The sequence below is a fragment of the Notamacropus eugenii genome, chromosome 1 (genome assembly GCF_028372415.1).
Source record: "Notamacropus eugenii isolate mMacEug1 chromosome 1, mMacEug1.pri_v2, whole genome shotgun sequence".
Taxonomy (NCBI): domain Eukaryota; kingdom Metazoa; phylum Chordata; class Mammalia; order Diprotodontia; family Macropodidae; genus Notamacropus; species Notamacropus eugenii.
Window position 1 is genome coordinate 678,885,979 of NC_092872.1, and position 19,819 is coordinate 678,905,797.

At 39.2% G+C, this 19,819-nt stretch overlaps 1 protein-coding gene across 2 annotated transcripts in view; it reads right to left on the reverse strand.

Annotated features, from left to right (window-relative positions):
- Positions 1-19,819, reverse strand: part of ADAMTS18 (ADAM metallopeptidase with thrombospondin type 1 motif 18) — a 203,419-nt gene that overhangs the window by 75,071 nt on the left and 108,529 nt on the right. For both annotated transcript variants that reach the window (XM_072635876.1, XM_072635877.1), the window contains 2 exons: positions 13,478-13,626; positions 2,863-3,035 (listed from right to left, as the gene is read on the reverse strand). In XM_072635876.1, the coding sequence (XP_072491977.1) occupies positions 2,863-3,035; positions 13,478-13,626 (322 nt within the window). The remainder of the gene's footprint in view (positions 1-2,862; positions 3,036-13,477; positions 13,627-19,819) is intronic.

The following is a 19,819-nucleotide window of genomic DNA, read 5'->3' on the forward strand; positions in this document are numbered from 1 at the left end:
CCTTTCTCAGTCTTTCTTAATCTTAATACCTTCCCTCTGAGATTACCTCTAATTTATTTTATATGTATGGATGCATGTATGTACATATATAGATGGGTAGATTTGTCTCTATATATCTATGTGTGTGCCTATATGTGTATCTATACACAAACATATGTACATATATGTGTATATTTCTATATCTACCTATATATACATGCTTGGGGTAGACATACTCCTAACTCACCAATGAGTTTGAGACCCCTTGGTTACTACCCTCAACCTGGTTTGGACTGTCTGCCAAAACAGTTTACCAGGGTTTGGCCGCTGAACATGCTGCAGCTTCTTGGAACCACAGGTGAGAATTGGGTGGAATAGGTGAACACTAAAGGTGGAAAGAGCCCCAAAAGGGGCTCGGCAGCCATCACACCAAGGTACTGGTCCTCCCCAAACACATCCTACACCCTACATGTGAAGACTTCCTCTGGTGGAATGGGCAGATGAGAATAATTTGTTCCAACGGCCATGAAGGCAGCTGAAGCAGGCAATATGGAGCACTTAGAGCTTGGTTAGGCACCGAAGACGCCAAGGTCATCCACTGCAGCCTGAGCCATCGCCAGCCGTCTTGACTCTGTCCTGCCACTGGACTATGATGGCTCTGGAGGAGAGAGTGAGGCTGATGACTTCATGCAACTCTGTATCACTTAAATCCAGTTTATACATGAATCAAAATACATAACCCATACCATTTAGTATCTATATATGTGTGTGTGTGTGGGTGTGTGTGTGTTCATATGAAATCTTGTTTGCATGCTGTCTCCTCCATTAGACTGTGAACTCCTTGACAGCATGGACTGCTTGTTTTTCTTTGTTTTTGCCTTTCTTTGTATCCCTGGTTCTTAATATAGTGGCTGGCACAGGGTAAGTGCTTAATAAATATCTACTGACTTGACTTCATCTACGGTATGCTGAATGTGAAGTTGGAGGACTTAGGTTTGAATTCTGACTGTGCTACCTGTTTGACCTCAGCTTCTGTGCCTCAGTTTCCTTGTTTGTAAAATGGGGGTGAGGCTGGTGAGGGAAACTTGATGTAAGATCTATATCTAAGTTTTGTTGAATCATAATGTGTTTATATAAATTTTATACATATTTATTTATATACATATATTTATATAAATTCCTTATATATAAATACATATAATAAATTAAATAATAAATATATTTTTATATAAATTCCTTACATATATAACTATTCCCTATTCTCATATAGAGCTGATTATAAGACTAGAGCTCTAGATTTTAGAGGCCACCTAGTCCAACCCCTTCATTTTTCAGATGAGGAAACTGAGGCCAAAAGAGATAAAGTAACTTGCCTAATATCACACAAATCCAGTCATATTTTTACTTTATTATGCTGCCACATGGGTCTCCATAGAGATGAAATCATGACTCTGTTGAAGCCTTGAAGAATGAGTAATCCACTGACATGCACTGTGTTGAACATGCTACAGTCAGTCACTAGGCATATAGAATTTCATGAGATATTTTGGTTGGACAATTCATACCAATTTATAATTAACATTCTCAGGAGACTGGTCAGTAGAAATGTCAGCAGTAAGTTTAGACACAAGGATGTTCCAAAGGAAATTGTGGTTTAATGCTGTAGGACTTCAGGGGCATCTTATCAAAAAGAAGTGTAGAAAAGCAAATTAAACCACATAGAATGGGGGGTGGAGGGAGAGCGGGGCACAAAGTCCAAGGGAATAAAAAGTAATTCTGAATGCAGTTACCAAGCCAAATCAGTGATTTCTTCTGCTTTGTTTATCCATAACTACTATTTGTAAGTTCCTTTACATGCCACGTGTAGGTTTTATGGTAGCCCCCTGAAAAGAACTTTGAATAATGTTTGTTTGTATTTGTCCACAACTGGCAGTACCAAGGAACAGTCACGCCCCAGCTTGATTCACAACACAAGGAAAGGTGACGTATGGGGAATTCTATTCAGTGGGGTGGGAATGAAACACCAGAAGAGTTCTAGCACCAGGAGGTTTCTGGTGGTTTCAAAACTGTCCATTCTTAATATTCTAGAGTCAGAGGATGAACTAAACTAATCTGGTTAGAATTAAGAGTGAAAAATGGTATCTGACAGTATGCTGAGTGTGCTGGCTCTCATGCAAAAGTTTCTATTACTCTCTGGGGAATCAGTTGGCTCACTTGGACCCTCAAAGTTACATCCATGGCATCAGAGAAGTTAGAGGTGAAAGGGATCTTAGAAATCACCAAGTGCAGGAGTTCTGACTCCTTTGAGAATCTGGTTTTCAGGGGTCTGTGAACTTAGGTGAGGAAATAATTACAACCATTTCACTAACTTCTAATGGAAATTTAGCATTATCTTCAATTATGAATGCAGTCAACAAACCATTGTTCTGATAAAGGGCCCATAGGCTTCACTTCACTAGACTTCCAAATGGAACCATGGCACAGAAAAGGTTAATAACTTCTGACCTAGTGCAACTTTCTCATTCAATAAATGAGGAAACTGAAATACAAAAGGGGAAATTGAACTGCCTGTCCTAGCAAAGAGAAGTAACTTGCCTAAGGCCACACAGGAACTATTATTTAAGCCACAGAATCCAGATTCAAACCTAGGTCTTTTGCCTCCAAATTCAGTGTTCTTTCCATCAAGTAGGCACCTGGAGGACCTGTCAGGAACACTAACTCAAAAAGTAGGAATCATCTCCCCTGGGAAATGTCATAAAATAATTGTCCATCGGTCTTAACTATCCCCTGCATGCCAGAAGCACCCTTTTGAAGGCATTCACATTTCCATATGGAAGTAACCAAAGCAAAGGAGGCCAGTTTCTGCTATTAAAATCAAATTACCTTCCACTTTAGTATAGGGTTTCCACTGGTAGTACCATCCTCGAAAAGGCTTACTGTTATACTCAGCACACTGCTGCGCACGGAAGTCCATACTATTGGCTGGACAAGGGTGAACATTGCACATCTGATACAGGTGACTAGAGCCTGAACAGAACTTGCCACCATGTTGTGGTCTAGAAATAAAAGAAAAAAAAATGAACACTAATAAACCAAATTAAACTAACAAATAAATGGTTTTATCTACAGATGTCCAAATGCAGATGAATCAGACTTATCTACCCTCCACCCCTACCTTTGCTCAAGAGAATGGGGCCCAGATTTGTGATCCATCCAGCTCAAAAGGGAGTGTCTGACAGTAGCACTAAGAGTCAGTGCAACAGCATATACTTCAAAAGTTCAGGGATATTCACAAACCTCCTAACTAAACTTAATGATCACTGGGTCACTGAATAGTAGGGCAGGAAGGGAGTTCAGAGATTATCTAATTCAGTGCCTTTATTGTACAGGTTTTAAAATCAAGGCTCAGGCAGAAAAAGGGATTTGTCTAAGGCCACACTAAGTAGCAGAACTAGAATTCAAACCCAGGTCCTTTGACTTCACATCCAGAATAGGTCTTGCCCATGAACCAGCTTCTTCAGTTCAATTTCCTAATCAGCTATTGAGACTCCCAACAGACTCTTCCCCATTGTCTTGATCTTCTGAACTTCACTCCTGGCGATATCCCTCTTTACTGCTCTCATTCCATCAATTCCCCTCCCCTATTCTCCTCTTACTCAGGATACTCAGAACTCTGGCTTCAACTTCTAATTTACATTTCCCAAGAGCTCTTTCAGAAGGTATTTCCCTTTAAGTGTCATCTTAAATCTACCATGAACACTAGCCAATATTCCCCCATCCCTCCATGCATGAACTGCACTTTGTCCAGGATGAGGGTTTGTTCTTTGGTGTCTCCAAGCTTTTGTTCAAACTCTTGCCCATGTGCTGACCTTGTCCTCCACTTGATCTCTGGCCACGTGAATTCTTACTCATCCTTCAAGTCCCAAATCAATGCTAGCTCCTCCATGAAACTCTCCCAGATTCCCCCAGTCATCAACAATTCTTCTCCCCCAACTGCTTCTTACTTTAGACCTTGAATTCAAGTTATGTGTGCATGTGTAGGATCATGGGGTCATAAGATTTAGGGCTAGAAATTACTTTAGAGGTTACCTAGTCCATTCCCTTCCTTTTACAGATCACATAGATATGAAGTAGCAGAGTCATGATTCAAATCCAGGTTCTCTGACTCCAAATTTCACTCCTTACCATAGTACCCTAATCTCCCTACCTACAATAAGGGTCCACATCTTTGTGAATCTTTATATATCTTGACCAGCATCGAACAGTTAATCAGTCAATAAGCATTTTTTAAGAGCTTAATATGTTCCAGGCACTAGAAATACAAATACAAGCAAAAAATAAAGACAATCCCTGCCCTCAAGTAGCTTATATTCTAACAGGGAAGACAATACATAAAAGAAAGTTGACAAAGTTCTCTGCAGTATTTGGTGCTTAGTCAGTATTTATTGAAATGAATTAACAATGTATATGTATGTATGTATGTATATGTCATTACCAGAAGACCTGGATTCACATCCCAACTGTACTATATCCCACTTGTGTGAGCCTTTCACCTCTCAAGGCCTCAGTTTCCTCCTTTGTAAAATAAGGGAATTGAGTTAGATAATCTTCAAAGTCCATTACAGCTCAAGATCCTTTGCTTCTCCCTCCAAATAATCCTGTGTACTTTGGTGCCCTTGGATTACATACATCTGTCTTCTACAGGATGCTCTCTTTTGAGCAATGTATGGCAGTAGCAGTGATTTAATCAGAGCTTGTAGCTCTAATTTCTCAGTTAACTGAGTTCTTTCCTTGCTTACAAGCAAGATTCTAGAGCAGAGAATTCCCCTTGTTAAAAAGGATTGAGAAATAGCTGATACTTGACAAGAAAACCTGATAGAACATTCCAAAATTGCTGCCTGACATACTTGATTTTTGCATAGATCCGACCTTGTTATCCTGATCAAAATTATTCGGTGATTCACTGTAGCTTACTAAAATAATACTCTGTTGCCTGGCATTCAAGGCCCTCCACCATCTAGCATAACCCGCCTTCACCAGACTTATCTCATTTGGGGGAGGTAGAATGTCCTTAAGAAAAGAGCAAGTCTTGGACCTGAGTTTGAATCCCAACTCTGACGCTAATTGCGTTAGCATTCACCATTCACCCCTCAGTTCTTTCCTAAGCAATCACCCCTACTTTTTCTTCCCTTCCTTCTCTCAGTTTCATCTTTGTAAAATAAGGATAATAATCATTGGATTATCTGCTTTCTATAGTTGTTGTGAAGTAAGCACTTCATAGATCCAAAGTATTATAAAAGAGGAGTAAATGTGGAGGCTAGAGATGTGAAATATATACACTGTCAGATGTGATTATTGTTAGTTGTTTCTTTTTATTGTTATAAGAAAGAACTGAATGATGTGGGGCACAGATTAAAGAACATTAACTATAGTATAAAAACAAAAGGTAGCAATCAACCTTTTCATAAAGAGGAAAAAAAGAGGGGATAGTGTTATTCCTTTCACACATTCCATTGGAACAGGACAACTCTTTCCTTTGGGATAGCCCATGCCTTTACCAGTTGAATTCCTACCATCCTTTAAGGCCCAACTCAAATGATCAGGATATCTTCCCCTTCACTTAAAATTTTTCCCCTTAGACTTTGTATAATTCTTTGCTTCTACACTCTAGTATGCTCAACATATATTAATAATAGCATTGATATAGCACTTTAAGATTTGTGAAGTATTTCACAAATCTTGTCTCATTTTATCCCCACAATAACCCTAGGAAGTAAATGCTTTTATTATCCCCAATTTTACAGATGAGGAACCTGAGGCAGGCAGTAGTTAAATGATTTGCCCAAGGTCATACAGCTACTAAATGTTTGAGATTGAATTTGAACTTGGGTCTTTCTTACTCTAGGTCTGGAGCTTTATCCACTGCACTAACTAGCTGCCTGTATTACTATATTTTACAGTTTTCTATTCTTATTCTTCTCCTTAAACATGAGATCAGGAACCCTGTCTTAACCAAATCTTGTATCCTCCCAATGCTAAGCACAGTACTCTGTACGTAATAGGTATTAAATAAAGAAGTGGCACAGTAGATAGTGTGCTGGGCCTGGCATCAGGAGGAACTCAAGTCAAATCTGATTTCAGATACTAGTTCTATCACCCTGGGCAAGTCACATAATCTCTGTCTACCTGAGTTTCCTCACCTATAAAATGGAGATAGATAATAATAGCACCTACTCCCAGGATTGCTGTGGGAATCAAATGAGATAATATTTGTGAAATGTATTATATTTTGCAGTAAAGTGATATATAGGTTTTGGTTTTGCTTTTTCTTAATGGAACTTTGGCAAAGCAAATATCAGAACTCCAGGAACCCAAGCTGAAAACAATCAATGACACCACAGGACCACAGAGAGGCCCATATTCTTAAAGGGGCATGCCATCTGTTCTTAGTATCCTGGTCCTCATTAGAGGGAGCTAAAAAAACATGGACAGTGTTCCCTTCCAAGAAAGGATGCCTTGCTAGGAAATGCACCTGGATTCCCCAATCTAACTCTATTTGAAAGTGGAGTCAGCTGGATAGCCCAGTACTGTCTTGCTTTGTCAGCACTGTGTTTTTAAGACATGCTGAAATAAAGATTTAAATGCACAACTTCATTGAGCCAGATAAGATGTCTAAACATTTGTGAAAATATTCCTTTTAATGTACATAGGAAAACCTTTAGGCATTAGAGAAAACATAGACAAAACACTATTGAGTGTCTACTACATTTAAGGCCCTGTGCAATATGTTGTTGATATAAAGATGAAATACAATAGTCTTTGCTCTAAAAAAGCAGGTAGATTATTAGCTAATAACTAAGTCACCAGGAATGCCCCCTTCTATTTACTCTGTATGTATCTCAGATACAATATAAGAATGTAGGCTCCTTGAGGACAGAAACTGTGTTTTTACATTTTCTTTGGGTTTCCAGTGTTTAGCATGGAGCCTAGCATACAGTAAGTTCTTAATAAATGCTTGTTGATGGATTGAGAATAGCAAAGGAGAGGCCTAAGCAAAATGCCATAAGGAGATAGAGTTCACTTTCACCTAGGGAATATCAAGAATTTCATTGAGGAATTTGTGTCTGATTGGGATGTTCAAAGAAGAGTTTTAGGCAGGAAGTTAAGGAGTTGGAAAGATACCATCCAGGCATGATGGGATGGCAGAAACAAAGACATGGAGACACAAAAAGGCAGGAAAAAGATGGGGGATATGAATATGACAGTTGGACTATAAAACATAGGGTAAGTAGAAAGGAATCAAAAGAGATAATGCTTAATAGGTTGAAGTAAGATGACAGAGGCTTTGAATATAAAGATCTGTAGGTTATATTTTATAGAGTAGACAATAGGGAGCCATTGAATGTTTTGGGGGAGAGCATTGCTTTGGCAATGTATAGAGAACAGACTGGAGAAAGCATTGACGTGTAGAAGGGAGACATTAGGAGACTATCTCCCAGCAAAGAACCAATGAGGGCTTGAATGCAGGCAATAACAATGTGACTAGAGAGGAACACATATAGTAAGAGCTGCTGCAGAGGTGAAACATACCTAATCCTCCCAATCAAAAGTCATCTTTCTCCTAGCACGCTCCTTCAGAGACAAGGAAGAGGTCAGGTTGATTACAGGATCTCTTTTGCCTTAAATGTTCTTTGAGTCTTCTGGAGCTCACTTTCTGGCTCTATAATACGCTACCTTGTATTAGATGATTTCTGCCCTCACAATTCCACATCCCAATAGCCCTTAATCTCCTACAGGACAGGAACTATATCAGTTTGTATCTATGCATCCTCAAAGTTTTGTACAAAATAGGTATTTAATAAATGTTGGTTAAATTGAATTGAATTGGCCACTGACTGAGGGCTGGCTAAGGGAGCATCTCAGGTTTTGAATTTATGTGACTGGGAGGATGGTAGTGCCCCTAGTCAATGTGGAAATATTAGGGAGAAGGGAAAGCTTGGAGGAAAGATAAGGGGTTCTGTTTTAAATATATTGGATTTGGTTAAGATGGAGATGTCTGTCAGGGAAATGGAATTTTGAAGCTCAAGGCAGAAGTTGAGGTTAGAATAGGGATTTGGGAGTTATCTGCCTATTGCTCTTTCTCTCTCAGCTTGATTCTGAGAAAACTTATGTTTTTTTCTTTTGCTTATTAAAGGGGCCATTCCCTGACTACTTCTTATAGAGGCCTATTTACTGAATGGATATTACCTCACTCGAAGTGAGTACTTGAATAGTCCAAGGTCTCCCACTGCATCCTGGGCATTCTCTAGTCATCCTGACAAATATCTGGTCACCGGATCCAATGACTCAGGAGGGGAAAGTGAGGCTGGTGACCTTGCACAGCCCTCCCTCACTCAAAACAAAGTCAAGTGCAAGTCATGTCATCATTTCTCTGATATCATGGTCTTCTTTGAAAATGAAGGATGAACATAGACAGACAGATAGAACTACCTTAACAATCGAAGCTATAGAAACAGATCAGATCACTAAGTGAGAAAGTGTTCCTGATATTCATAATGATTTTAAACAAATTCCCAGTAAAATAATTTCTCTCTGGAGAAATCCTGAAGAATTAATCCAATGATTCAGCAAAGTAAGGGAAAATCACAAGTGATAAGAATTCCTCCCCTCCTCCCAAGAGAATGGCCTTTTCTTTTCCCAAAACAATTCTGTGAGGTAGAGAGGTCGCTGCAGCCCACACAGGAGAAGTGACTTGTCCAACATCATATGGCCCAGAAGAAGCAGACTGAGATTGTAATCCTGGTCTCAACTTCAAATCTAGAGTTCTTTCTATCACATTTATTTTGGATAGTATGGATCGACTCAGAGGACTTTATTAACACTGAATGTGAGTCCATAAAATGCACAAAGAAAATAAAAGACAGAATAAACTATAGTATATGAATATAATTATTCTATGAGAAATAACGATCCTGCAAAGATTTGTTTAAAGTGATACAGAGCAAAGTAGAAGGAAGGGAACAATAATACACAATGACCTGAATAAAATAAATAGAAAAAAAGAACCCCACTATAAAATATCAGAATTAAATTCAATGAAAAATTGATAATGAAACATATACCTCCCTCATCTTCATAGAGAGGTGGTGGACTACAGGTTAAAAACAAGATCTACATTGTTAGAGATGGTTAATGTGTCCATTGATTTTGCTTAACTGCACATTATTTTAAGGAAGGATTATTTTAGGGGATAGGGTTCTTGCTGGGGCACAAAAGTAATATAAAAACATGCATGAAAATAAAATATTCAAAGGGGGTGTGTGTAAAATGATGCACTGACCTGGAAAAACCATCGAGATGTGAAAAAGGAAACTCCCAAGGATCCTTGTGTGGGAAAAGGAAAATGTTTATGTTGAGTGAAGTGGACACAACCACATGCTTCAAATTTAGTAAGAAGCCAACCAGCAACTTAACAGAGGAAAAAACATTTTGTTGGTTCAGAGCCAAATGAGATATGGAGAAGGATTAAGGCAATCACCTTGGGACTGTCAGCCAAAAAATCTGCTTTTATTTGGGCCTCCTATGTAAGTTAAAATAAACAATGTCTTGATTAGTTTTCATTCTGTGGGAAAAGATAAGGAATGCCTTTGGTGATTATTTCTGTGATTGAGCCTTTCTCCAACTACATTATGCTATTTCTCTGAACAATGCCCCATTACAAGGGAGTGGTTCTCAATCCCCAGATAGGAATTAGGCATGAATTTAAATCTCTCTGGTGTCATTCCCTGCTTCTTACCAGCTGAGCTATTAAATTAGGTCATTTTATTTCTTTCTGAGGAAAATACTGAGATTGCAAAATGCTGGGGTAGATGCAACCTGATCCATAAAATGAACTGCAAAACTGTTGAGAAACATAGTGAAATGGTATCACGGAAGGGTAGAAAGGGCTGAATTTGGAGGTAAGAGACCTTAATTTCAATCCTGCCAGTTTTGTTCTTCAGGTTTTAGCCTCTCTCTCTCCCTTTGTAAAATGTGGGACTGGATCTTCCACATCCCTTCCAGCTCTAAATATTATGATTTTAGGGCCTAGGTTTAAATCCAGGGTCTGCCATTTATTATCCATGATACCTTTGCAGGGGTTCTTTACCTAAGATCCATAAACTTCTTTGTTATTTTAAAAAATACTTTTATGACCAAATTCTATACATAACAAGGGTTACCTAAATCACCTAACATGTAGGCACAGTTTCCCTACATTCCAAAACCACACAGGTGGGAGTAGATGCCCTTGATTGGCTATTAGGTGATCTAGGTACATAGAGCAAGACCTCTTAATCCTATATATTTTATGTGTATAAAAATTTATTTTGAGAAGGGGTCCAAAAGTATCAGCAGGCTACCAAAGGTGGTTCATGGTTCCAGAAAGGTTAAGAACCCTGCCTTAGAGGAATCATTTAATTGAATTTGACAAATATTGGGGCATACAAAGGTGAAAAATAAAATAGACCTTGCTATCTAGGAGTTTACATTCTTAATAGAGAAAATGTGTCCTCACTTAAGCAGGATATAGATGAGTATAGGATAGAGGCAAAGGAGAGTAATACACAATGCTGTAGGAAAATCTGAGGACAAAACACCAGTTTTTTCATCTGTTAAAAAAAAAAATTGCACTATCCATGCTAGATTGTGCTTGTAATCACTAAAACTCTAATGAGATATGGGTTGTTCGTATTTTAATAATAAAACTCAAAGTAGAAAATAGGATAATTCAAACAATTATTTCATTCATTGTGTACTTAAGTTCCAGTTTTTCCAACAATTCTTGCAGTCATCCTGAGAAGTAAGTAATAAACATCACTGCCTTCAGTTTACACATGTGGAAACAGATTCAGAGAGGTTCAGCTCGTAAGTGTCAAGCAGAGCTTTGAACTTATCTAAATCTGACTCCCAGCCCAATATCCTTTTCACTAGATATTACTTCAATACTTGAAAAGAATAATAACACTGATAGTTGACATTTATGGAGGGGCATGAGAGTTTCCTCCTAACCCAATTATAAATCACAGGAGACAGGTAGCAAAGAGACAAGGTGTTCATGGATTAAATGAAGTGCAAAGACCATCTATGCTTTCTTACAAAGAAGTTTTTTCTGATGGCATCAGAGGGATGACTTGCCATTGGTGGGGCAAAGATTGCCCATGTCTCTGGCCCTTAAAAAACAAGTCTGCCAATCCTGAGAGACAATCAAGACTGGGAGTAGTTTTGTGAAGTATGATATTCATGCCTCTAGCAGAGAGTAACAGGAGGATCCATTACATCTTGCAACAGAGATACCCATCCAGGAATCACCATATCCAACAGGGAGAGAAAGAGAGAGGGAAAGAGCTGGGACAGGAAGCAGTTTCAAGGAGAGTGACTCCTGGAAGTAAAGGAGAAAGTCAATAATAAATTCAAGAGAAAATGCTCCCTAACAATTGAGAGTTGAGCTGTTGAAAAGAGCAAGGTAATTGTTGAAAAGAGCAAGGCCATTTGTAGGATGCTTCTAGCAAAAAAAATACTATGCCCAGGGAGGAAAACTGTGAGAACCTTATAAGAAAAGAAAGGATACCAAAGCCCCGCAGTACTAGAAGCATGAATTACCTTGGGCACATGTATTTCCCTATCAGTGTGCTACCATGTATTCTAAACCCCTTTGCATTCTTCCAACTTATACTAAGCATATTTGTGGGAAAGTAGATCCCCAGTTTATGGGGGAGAGAGGAGAATGTTGTATAACAACTGTTCTTATTGTGCCATCTTAGTAAATGCTTTTGCTTTGAGCCAGTTATACCTATTGGTTGACTATTACAGGTAAGCACACTAACGGGGACTTTTGAGCTACAGTTTTAGGAGTAGATTTAGAAGACCCTTGAACCTGGGAGGGGTGACTCCCTTGGGAATCCAACCTGAAAACCTATAAGTAGTAAATTGGAGAGGTAGCCAGAAGAGGGTAGGTTTAAGGTTTATAAAATGCTTCATTTGATCCTCAAAACAACTTTGGGAGATAAGGGGTACAGGTATTATTATCCCCCTTTTAGTTTTTAGGAAACTAAGGGTGAGAGAGGTTAAGTCACTTGTCCAAGGTCACACAGCTAGTATGTATCTATGGCAAGATTTTAACTCAGGTTTGCTCATCAGTTAGGTACCCACTATACTATGCTGCCTAGAGATCCATTTCATCAGTGTCTATGCTACCTACACCAATGCAGATCCCAATCCCTACACTATTCTCAACTGTTTCATGAACTTCTATGGGCAAAAAACTTCCTCTCTTAATTACTAGTCCTTTGGGAATGAGTTTCTCCATACTTAGTTAAACTGACCTTTATATGACAGATAAAAGCGATCCATTGTGTGGTCTGTGTTTGAAACTTTTAAAGCTTCATAAGACTTGCCAGAGCTTAAGCTCCACTGTCACCACCTTCAAGACCTCAGGGCTTCCTCTACAACAAGAATGAGGGAAGAAAATCCTCAAGAACTAATTTATAGAATGCTCTAACCAAACCTGCACACCTTTCAGCTCCACAGAAAGAAAACTTTCTAAAAATTGTTCATATTGTTGTGCAAGACCTCTGTTATTTTGAAGTGCATAGTATTTGCAGATTGGGAGATTAGAGGTAGGCAAAGACTTCAAGCATGGTGTCAAAACAGAAGCATGCTAGGGGAGGCAGTATGGTATAGTGGAGAAAGCACTGACTGAATTCAGAGCAACAAGCTTATATCTGGTCTCTGGTGCTCACAACATTCCCTTGGGCAAATCATCTCCCTTGGACTCTATTTCCTCAACTGTACTAGTATGAGGTGTTTGGACCAGATGGTTCCTGAGGACTCTTCCAGATACATATCTCTGATTCTATGTCCTTTCCCTATCTCTCCAGTCCCATGAAGTCTAAACCCCACTTTAAGCCATCATACCGTCACACCATCAAGGTGCCATGGGGAACCTCAGAAGACACTGCATCCAATCCCTGTATGAACAGCATCCCTGACAAATGGCCATGTAGGTACCACTTAGGTATTCTCTCCTCCTCTTATGAATAGTCCAAGGATTGGACACAATGCCATTATGGTGAGGTTCACTAAGACTACAGGGGAGCTTGACTGAAATGAATTAGTGATGTTATTGTAAAGCAGCCTAACCTGGGTCAGAGTTACATGGGGCATGTCTGTATATTTAGGCAAAATGCAGAAAATCAAACATTTTATTAAGTATTCACATTTCTATGGCACTATAAAGTTCAGAATACTTTTTCTTCCCCAAAACCCTTGTGAGATGGATGGAATGGTATTATCCCTATTTTACATAGGGGAAACTGAATTTTAGAGAGAAGTGACTTACCTAAAGTCACACAGCTAGTAGTGACAGAAGTAGGAATCCAACCCAGATCTCTTGACTCTAAGGTCAGTACGTTTCCCACAATGCCATGCTGCCTACATGCTTTTCCCTCAGCTGTCTTACTTGGGGTTAGTGCAGTGTCTCTCTTGTTGAGTGACTCCTCCCCCGCAGGTCCGTGTGCACTCCGACCATGCTGACCACTCTGACCATTGGCCGTTTACAGGTCGGGGTCCATGCTCACCAAACTTGACACACTGACCTCGTCGACACCACTGTCAAAAGAATAGGGACATGTTTCCCATCAGAACTTGGCAAGTAAAGAATTATGGAGAAAAAGCAGGCAAATGCCTACATGGTAGCTAGAAGTCCAGCTATAACTAGGGAGAGACAGCTGGGGTGATCTCCCAGGAGCCAATATCTAGAGGGGATTATTTCTTCTCCTTCATGGTCCCCAGTCTTTATGCTTTGCTGTCCTCTCCTGGACTAAAATAAAAGGGAGAAGGTAGAACATAGAAGGTGAAGAACACATACCAGTGGAGATCAGCTGTTGGAACACTCTCTGAAATGCCTGTGCTAACCCCAAAAACCACCCCTCCCCCCAATCATTCTCTACAACTTTCCTCATATCTCTCTCTTTCACACACACACACACACACACACACACACACACACACACACACACACACACACACACACACCCCTTAACTATTTTTACCCCAAGTGAAAAGAGTCAGAAAAGGGTCTGTTGCCCCAAAGACAAGATTCTCCCTACATTTTAGTTTTTTAAAAAAAGGCTCCATGATTGGGAGGAGGGAGGTAAACACACAGAGGGACTCAGAATTCATGCTGTGCTTTCTGAAAGCCTGACATCTAGAGAGGGCTTCTCTCATCAATGGGATCAGGATTACATATGTGGGAAACTGTCAGGGCAAGATGTTCAGATAGGGATCCATAAGGCGGCAAATGCCATCAGAGCGTAACCAAGCTGACAATCTGTCCATACTGATGAATGAAAAATAAAACCACTCTCAACTACTTCTTTTTCAAAGTCTCAGCTAGGAAAGGTCATGAATTTTTCCAAGCTTGGCCACCACTTGGGAGGGAATAGATACTGTAAAAGCACAGTAAGCTGGGAGGCAAAACTTTTTCAATTGTTAATTTCCTGCTGGGGAAAGGATTAAACCATGAATGGCTCTACTGAAAATATGTCTTTGGCTCTTGCTTGTTTTTACACAAAAGGTGAAGTAGATTGATTACCCAAGGTCATATATCAAATTAGTGGCAGAACTCAGACTTAGGCACAGGTCTCTCGACCCCCGGTATGTTATTTTTTCAACTGTTACTGTTACTATTACGTCTTCCAGAAGCTCTTCAGCTCTACAGTTCTCCAAATCAAAATACCTGTGTTCAAATCCCAGTTCTGACACCATCTCAGTGAGTGATGACAGGCAAGGCATTTCTACTCAGCCTCAGTTTTCTTGTCTGCAAATGGGAATAATAATCCTTGCACTGGCTCACTCACAGAGTAGCTGTGAGGAAAGAACTTTGCAAACCTAAGGCACTATAAAAGCATGTAATATTAATGTTATAGTTATTATTCTTTTCTTTCCCTCACCCCCAGGGTTCCATTAGCATTAGGGAGCACTGTCTTAGGCATTTTTATTATGTGAGATTTCTGCATGACTTAGCACAACTCCATTCTCCTAAATCCTTGGTGATTGGATTCAGGAGGCTGGGGTCTGGGATGGGCCAGGTTTGGATGAGTTAGGGTGGAAGGCTCAGGTACAGAATTATGGGCAGTGGGTTAGGCTTTCAAATCCTTGTCTTTCCCCTGGGATAACTTTGGCTTCACCACCATTTAGTGGGGAGTTGGTTGCCAGTACATATTGTCAACACTAAGAACCTGCTTCTTCTCTTCCAATTCTTGTCATATGTTAATTAATTTTTAGGCTTTTAATTTTCCTTCCCCAAAGTATATTTGCCATTTCAGAATCTTCGTGAAATCATGAAACAGAATCACAAGATCTCAGAGCTAGATGGGACTTCCGAGGTCATCTATCCCTGATTAAAGATCTCTATAGCATTCCTGACAATATGTCATATTCAATTTTCACTTGAAGATCTCCAGTAACGGGGAAATTTCTTCCAGTGTAGGCAGTACATTCTGTTTCTGGAATGTTCAAGAAGGTTTTCCCTGCATCGAGCTGATATGGGCCTCTCTGGAACTTCACAGACCTAAGACTAGAAGGGACCTTGGAGGCCATCTAGTCTCTGAGGTCCACCTTAAAGCTCAGCACCTTCCTTCTCAGATTACCTCTAATTTATCCTGCATATATATCTGACACATACGTAGTTGTTTACAGATTGTCTCCCCCATGAGAATGTGAGCTTTTTGAGGGCAGAGGACGTGTTTTTGCCTTTCTTTGTCTTCTCAGTGCTTGGCACAATGTCTGGCACAAAGCAAGTATTGAATAAATGCTTCTTGTTGCTGTTATCATTATTGATGTTGTTGCCAAGCAAAAGACCACGAATCCATCTTCCACGTGACTGCCCTCCAAAGACATGAAGGCAGCAACCTTGTCTGCTGCAAGTCTTTCTTCTCCAGGATACGCATCCTTGATCTATCTTAGCGATTACTCTCTTCTATAATCACTGTAGCCCCAAAATTGACACTAAGAACCAAATACAATAATCCAGATGGAATCTGACCAGAGTAGAGAAAAATGGAAATATTCCTAGTCCTTTGGCTTGGCTGTAATTCTCTGTCCAACTACCACTAGATCAAGGGGTGACCATATGAATGGAAAAATGGGAAGAAGGAGAGAAGAGGGCAAGTCTGCATTAGGGTCATGAACTAAATTAATCATTCATTAGCAATATAATGATGGTAATAATAATAATGATAGTTCTCACTTCAAGCACCCTTTTTTTTTTTTTAAATGAGCCTACTCCCTACACCAAAACTGACCCCAGCTTCTTTCTGCCCTAGGAGACGTTCTTTATGAGTGGTGATACTCAAAATCATCCAGCCCTAATGAATTCATCACCCTCAGGTGATGAACCTAGCTACACTTAGCTAGGATCTTCCACAAGCAATTGACATATCATCCATTACTGGGCCCATCCTAGAAACCTTTCACCGTGGGTATGCCCTGCCAAAGCTTATGCTCTGCCAACATGGGTCAGGCTCTCCTTCAAACCACAACAAATCATCAGAAGTGAACATCATCAGAGATAGGCATAAAAGATTACAAACAAATGAAGTACAGAGGTGAATACTTTCATTTCCTAACAAGGAGGTTGATCAGATCTGACAGAAACCTTGGACACCATTTAGTGTAAATCCCTCATTTTACAGATTAATAAACGGAGGCATACAGTGGAGATGAGACTTGCACAAGGTCATTTCTATAGTAAATTGCAAGGCCAGGATGCTAATCCATTTCCTCTGACTTCAAATTTAGAGCTCTTTCAAATATACCATAAAACATAAAATTTGCTAATAGGAAATGGATTTGGAGAGTACATTAAAAGTTGAAGATTAGGTTGGTTCAAGAAAAATTTTCAGTGCAGTCAGTACAAAAATGCTCACTCTATTATACGCAACAAGTGGTCATGCAGACTTTTTTCTAAGACCCTTCTTGAGAATTAGGGACTCATTTCCTCCTATTCCATTCCACTTTTGAATATCTCCAGTTCTTAAGGATATTTTCCTGTCTTAAAGGTGATACAGTGGATAAAAGCACTGGACCTGAAGTCAGGCACACCTGAGTTCAAATCCAACCTTAGACATTTATTAACTCTGTGGCCCTGGATAAGTTACTTAACCTGTGCCTCAGTTTCCTCAACTGTACTATGAGAATGATAATAGTACCTACCTCCCAGGGTTATTGTGAGGATCAGATGAGAAAATATGTGTAAAGTACTCTGCACATAGTACCTAGAATGTAGTAGTTTAATAAAAATTCATTTCCTTCTTCCTTCCTTACATTAATTTTAAATTTGTCTCTTTAGACTTCTACTCATCTCTCTAGTTCTGCCCAACAGGGCCTAATAATACATGTCTAATCCTACTCTTCCATGTAACAGCTCTTCAAACATTTAAGACAACTATCATATCTTACCTAAGTCTTCTCTTGTCTAAACTAAACACCCCCAGTTCCTTCCACTGAACTTCACAAGACCTCTCACCATGCTGGTTACTCACCCTTCCCTAGATATTCTCCAGCTTACTTATGTCCTCTGTAAAATATGATGCACAGTACAGTATAACCAGGACAGAGTACACCAGGATTGTCATCACCCTAGGCTGGGACAGAATGCCTTTCAATATAGCTTAATATTATATTAGTATTCTTGGCTGCCACATAATATCATTTAGTCTATACCATGCCCCCCAAAATTCCTAAAGCTTTTTTTGAGAAGAGCCACTACATAGTCATACTTGCCTCTTCTTATACTTATGAAGTTGATTTTTTGATCCCAAGTATAAGACTTTACATTTATTCCAATTACATTTCATTTTCTTTGATTCAGTCTGATGTCCTAGCCCATCAAGATCATTTAAAATTTTTGATTGTCCAATGTAGTAGATATTTCTTCAGGTTGCCTGTTATATAAAATCTGATAAACATTACAATCATTCCTTTTTCCAAGTCACTGATAAGATCTTAAAGGATTTACTCTGAGAAAGCTCTTGAAAACCTGCTTCTATTAAATGACTACTCCTGGGGTGCAAATATTCAAAGAGTTGGTGATTCATCTCTTTATATTACTTACAATATGGTCTGTCCCACATGTTTTCCATGTATTCTAAAAGAATAGCATGAAAACCTTTTGAAATTTACTAAATATTGTTATAAAATCTAGGTATACTATTTTATCTACAATATTATTTTAGTATTAATATCTAAAGTAATATGTGTAGTATTTATTTGATCTACCAGCAGAACATGATTTACATTCTCTTGTAAGAATGATGTATAAGAGAAGAGAAATCTTAATTTCATAGGAGAGGATTTCAGACTCCTAATACGATATCAGGGATGTTACAGAGGAAATTTATACTTCATATAGTGGCTGTCTTAGACAACCTCTGAGTCCCTTCCAGCTCTGAGATTCTATCACATAAATTTGTATAGGAATTCACAGAAAAAGGGGATGGAAATCTAGAATCTTACTCAGACTCGGAGCAGGAATGTCTTCTACAAAATCAGTCCTGAAGAAGTAGTCATCTAGTTTCCATATAAATAGCTACAGTGAGAGAGATCTCACTACCACTGATAGCCCTCCACTGTAGCAATTCAAATAGAAGCTATGCCTGTTTCTAGGAGATTGATTTTGTAAGGACAATTCTATAAGGCATTATTATTATTCCTATCTTACAAAGGACAAAATGGGCTCAGGAAGGTAAATCATCTTCCCAAAGTCAAACAGCTTACAAGAGATAGTTGGTACTCAAAGCCAGAGCTACCAACTCCATGGGGATTCTGGGCCTCAGTTTCCTAGGTAAAATACATAATTTTGAAACGCTCTACGTTGGTTCTTGACCGCTAGTAAAGTCTTCGACCAATACCCTCATGGTCTGGTATTAGACTATCCAACATACTCAAAAGCCTTGGGCAGAAGAACAAAAGTAGGTATTCTACCAAAATGGAAAGGATTATAGCATTGGCCCGGTAAAAGACTGTATATCTGCCAACCAATCACCATCCTAAAGGAGAGGTTCTTCACCAGATAACTGGAAATAAGGGGATGAATAGTTAAGGAAAACTGACAACAAAGGTCATATAGTAAAGAAAGGGAAACATTGTAGCCTGTGTCAGTGTAATGCTAATCAGAGAGTTAAAGATCTTCCCCAACCATTAATGAGTCTGCCTATTAAAGAAAGCTTTATGGGGAGGTCTACACCTTTTGTTAATTTCCAGTGCACTGGTTCTCAAGGAATGTGATGCCCTCTGGTTCTGAAAAACACATAAATACTCTAAGGTGAGGTTTTACTTTGGGGCTTAGTTTTTGGAAGATGGTTTGTGTGCCAGATGAGACTCGGGGCAGCCACTAAGGAGCCCCCCTGGCTTTGAAAACCCACATGTTGGTGCTTCTCTCTCTGGTAACTCTGTATGTATGGTTAGATAGTTGGATCTCTCTGTTGATCTGTGATGTATGTATTACTTATGGTTGGTAATACATACATCATGCTGGAAGCCCTGTCTGTTGATCTTTATTTGTCTGTATTTTCTCTGAAGTTCAGGGTGTTGGACTAAATGAACTAAATGAATAATGTATATGTGCTTAATTAAAATGATTGTTGACACCTCAAAAGTTACTTTCTTTTTAGAAATGCAGATCTAAGAACCTGTGATAGAAGGTCCTCCTAAGTATGTCAGGGTGCTTGCTTTTACAGTCAGTGGAAGTAGTAATTATAATGATGAAATCACAGATCCTATGAGTTTGAAGTAGATATTG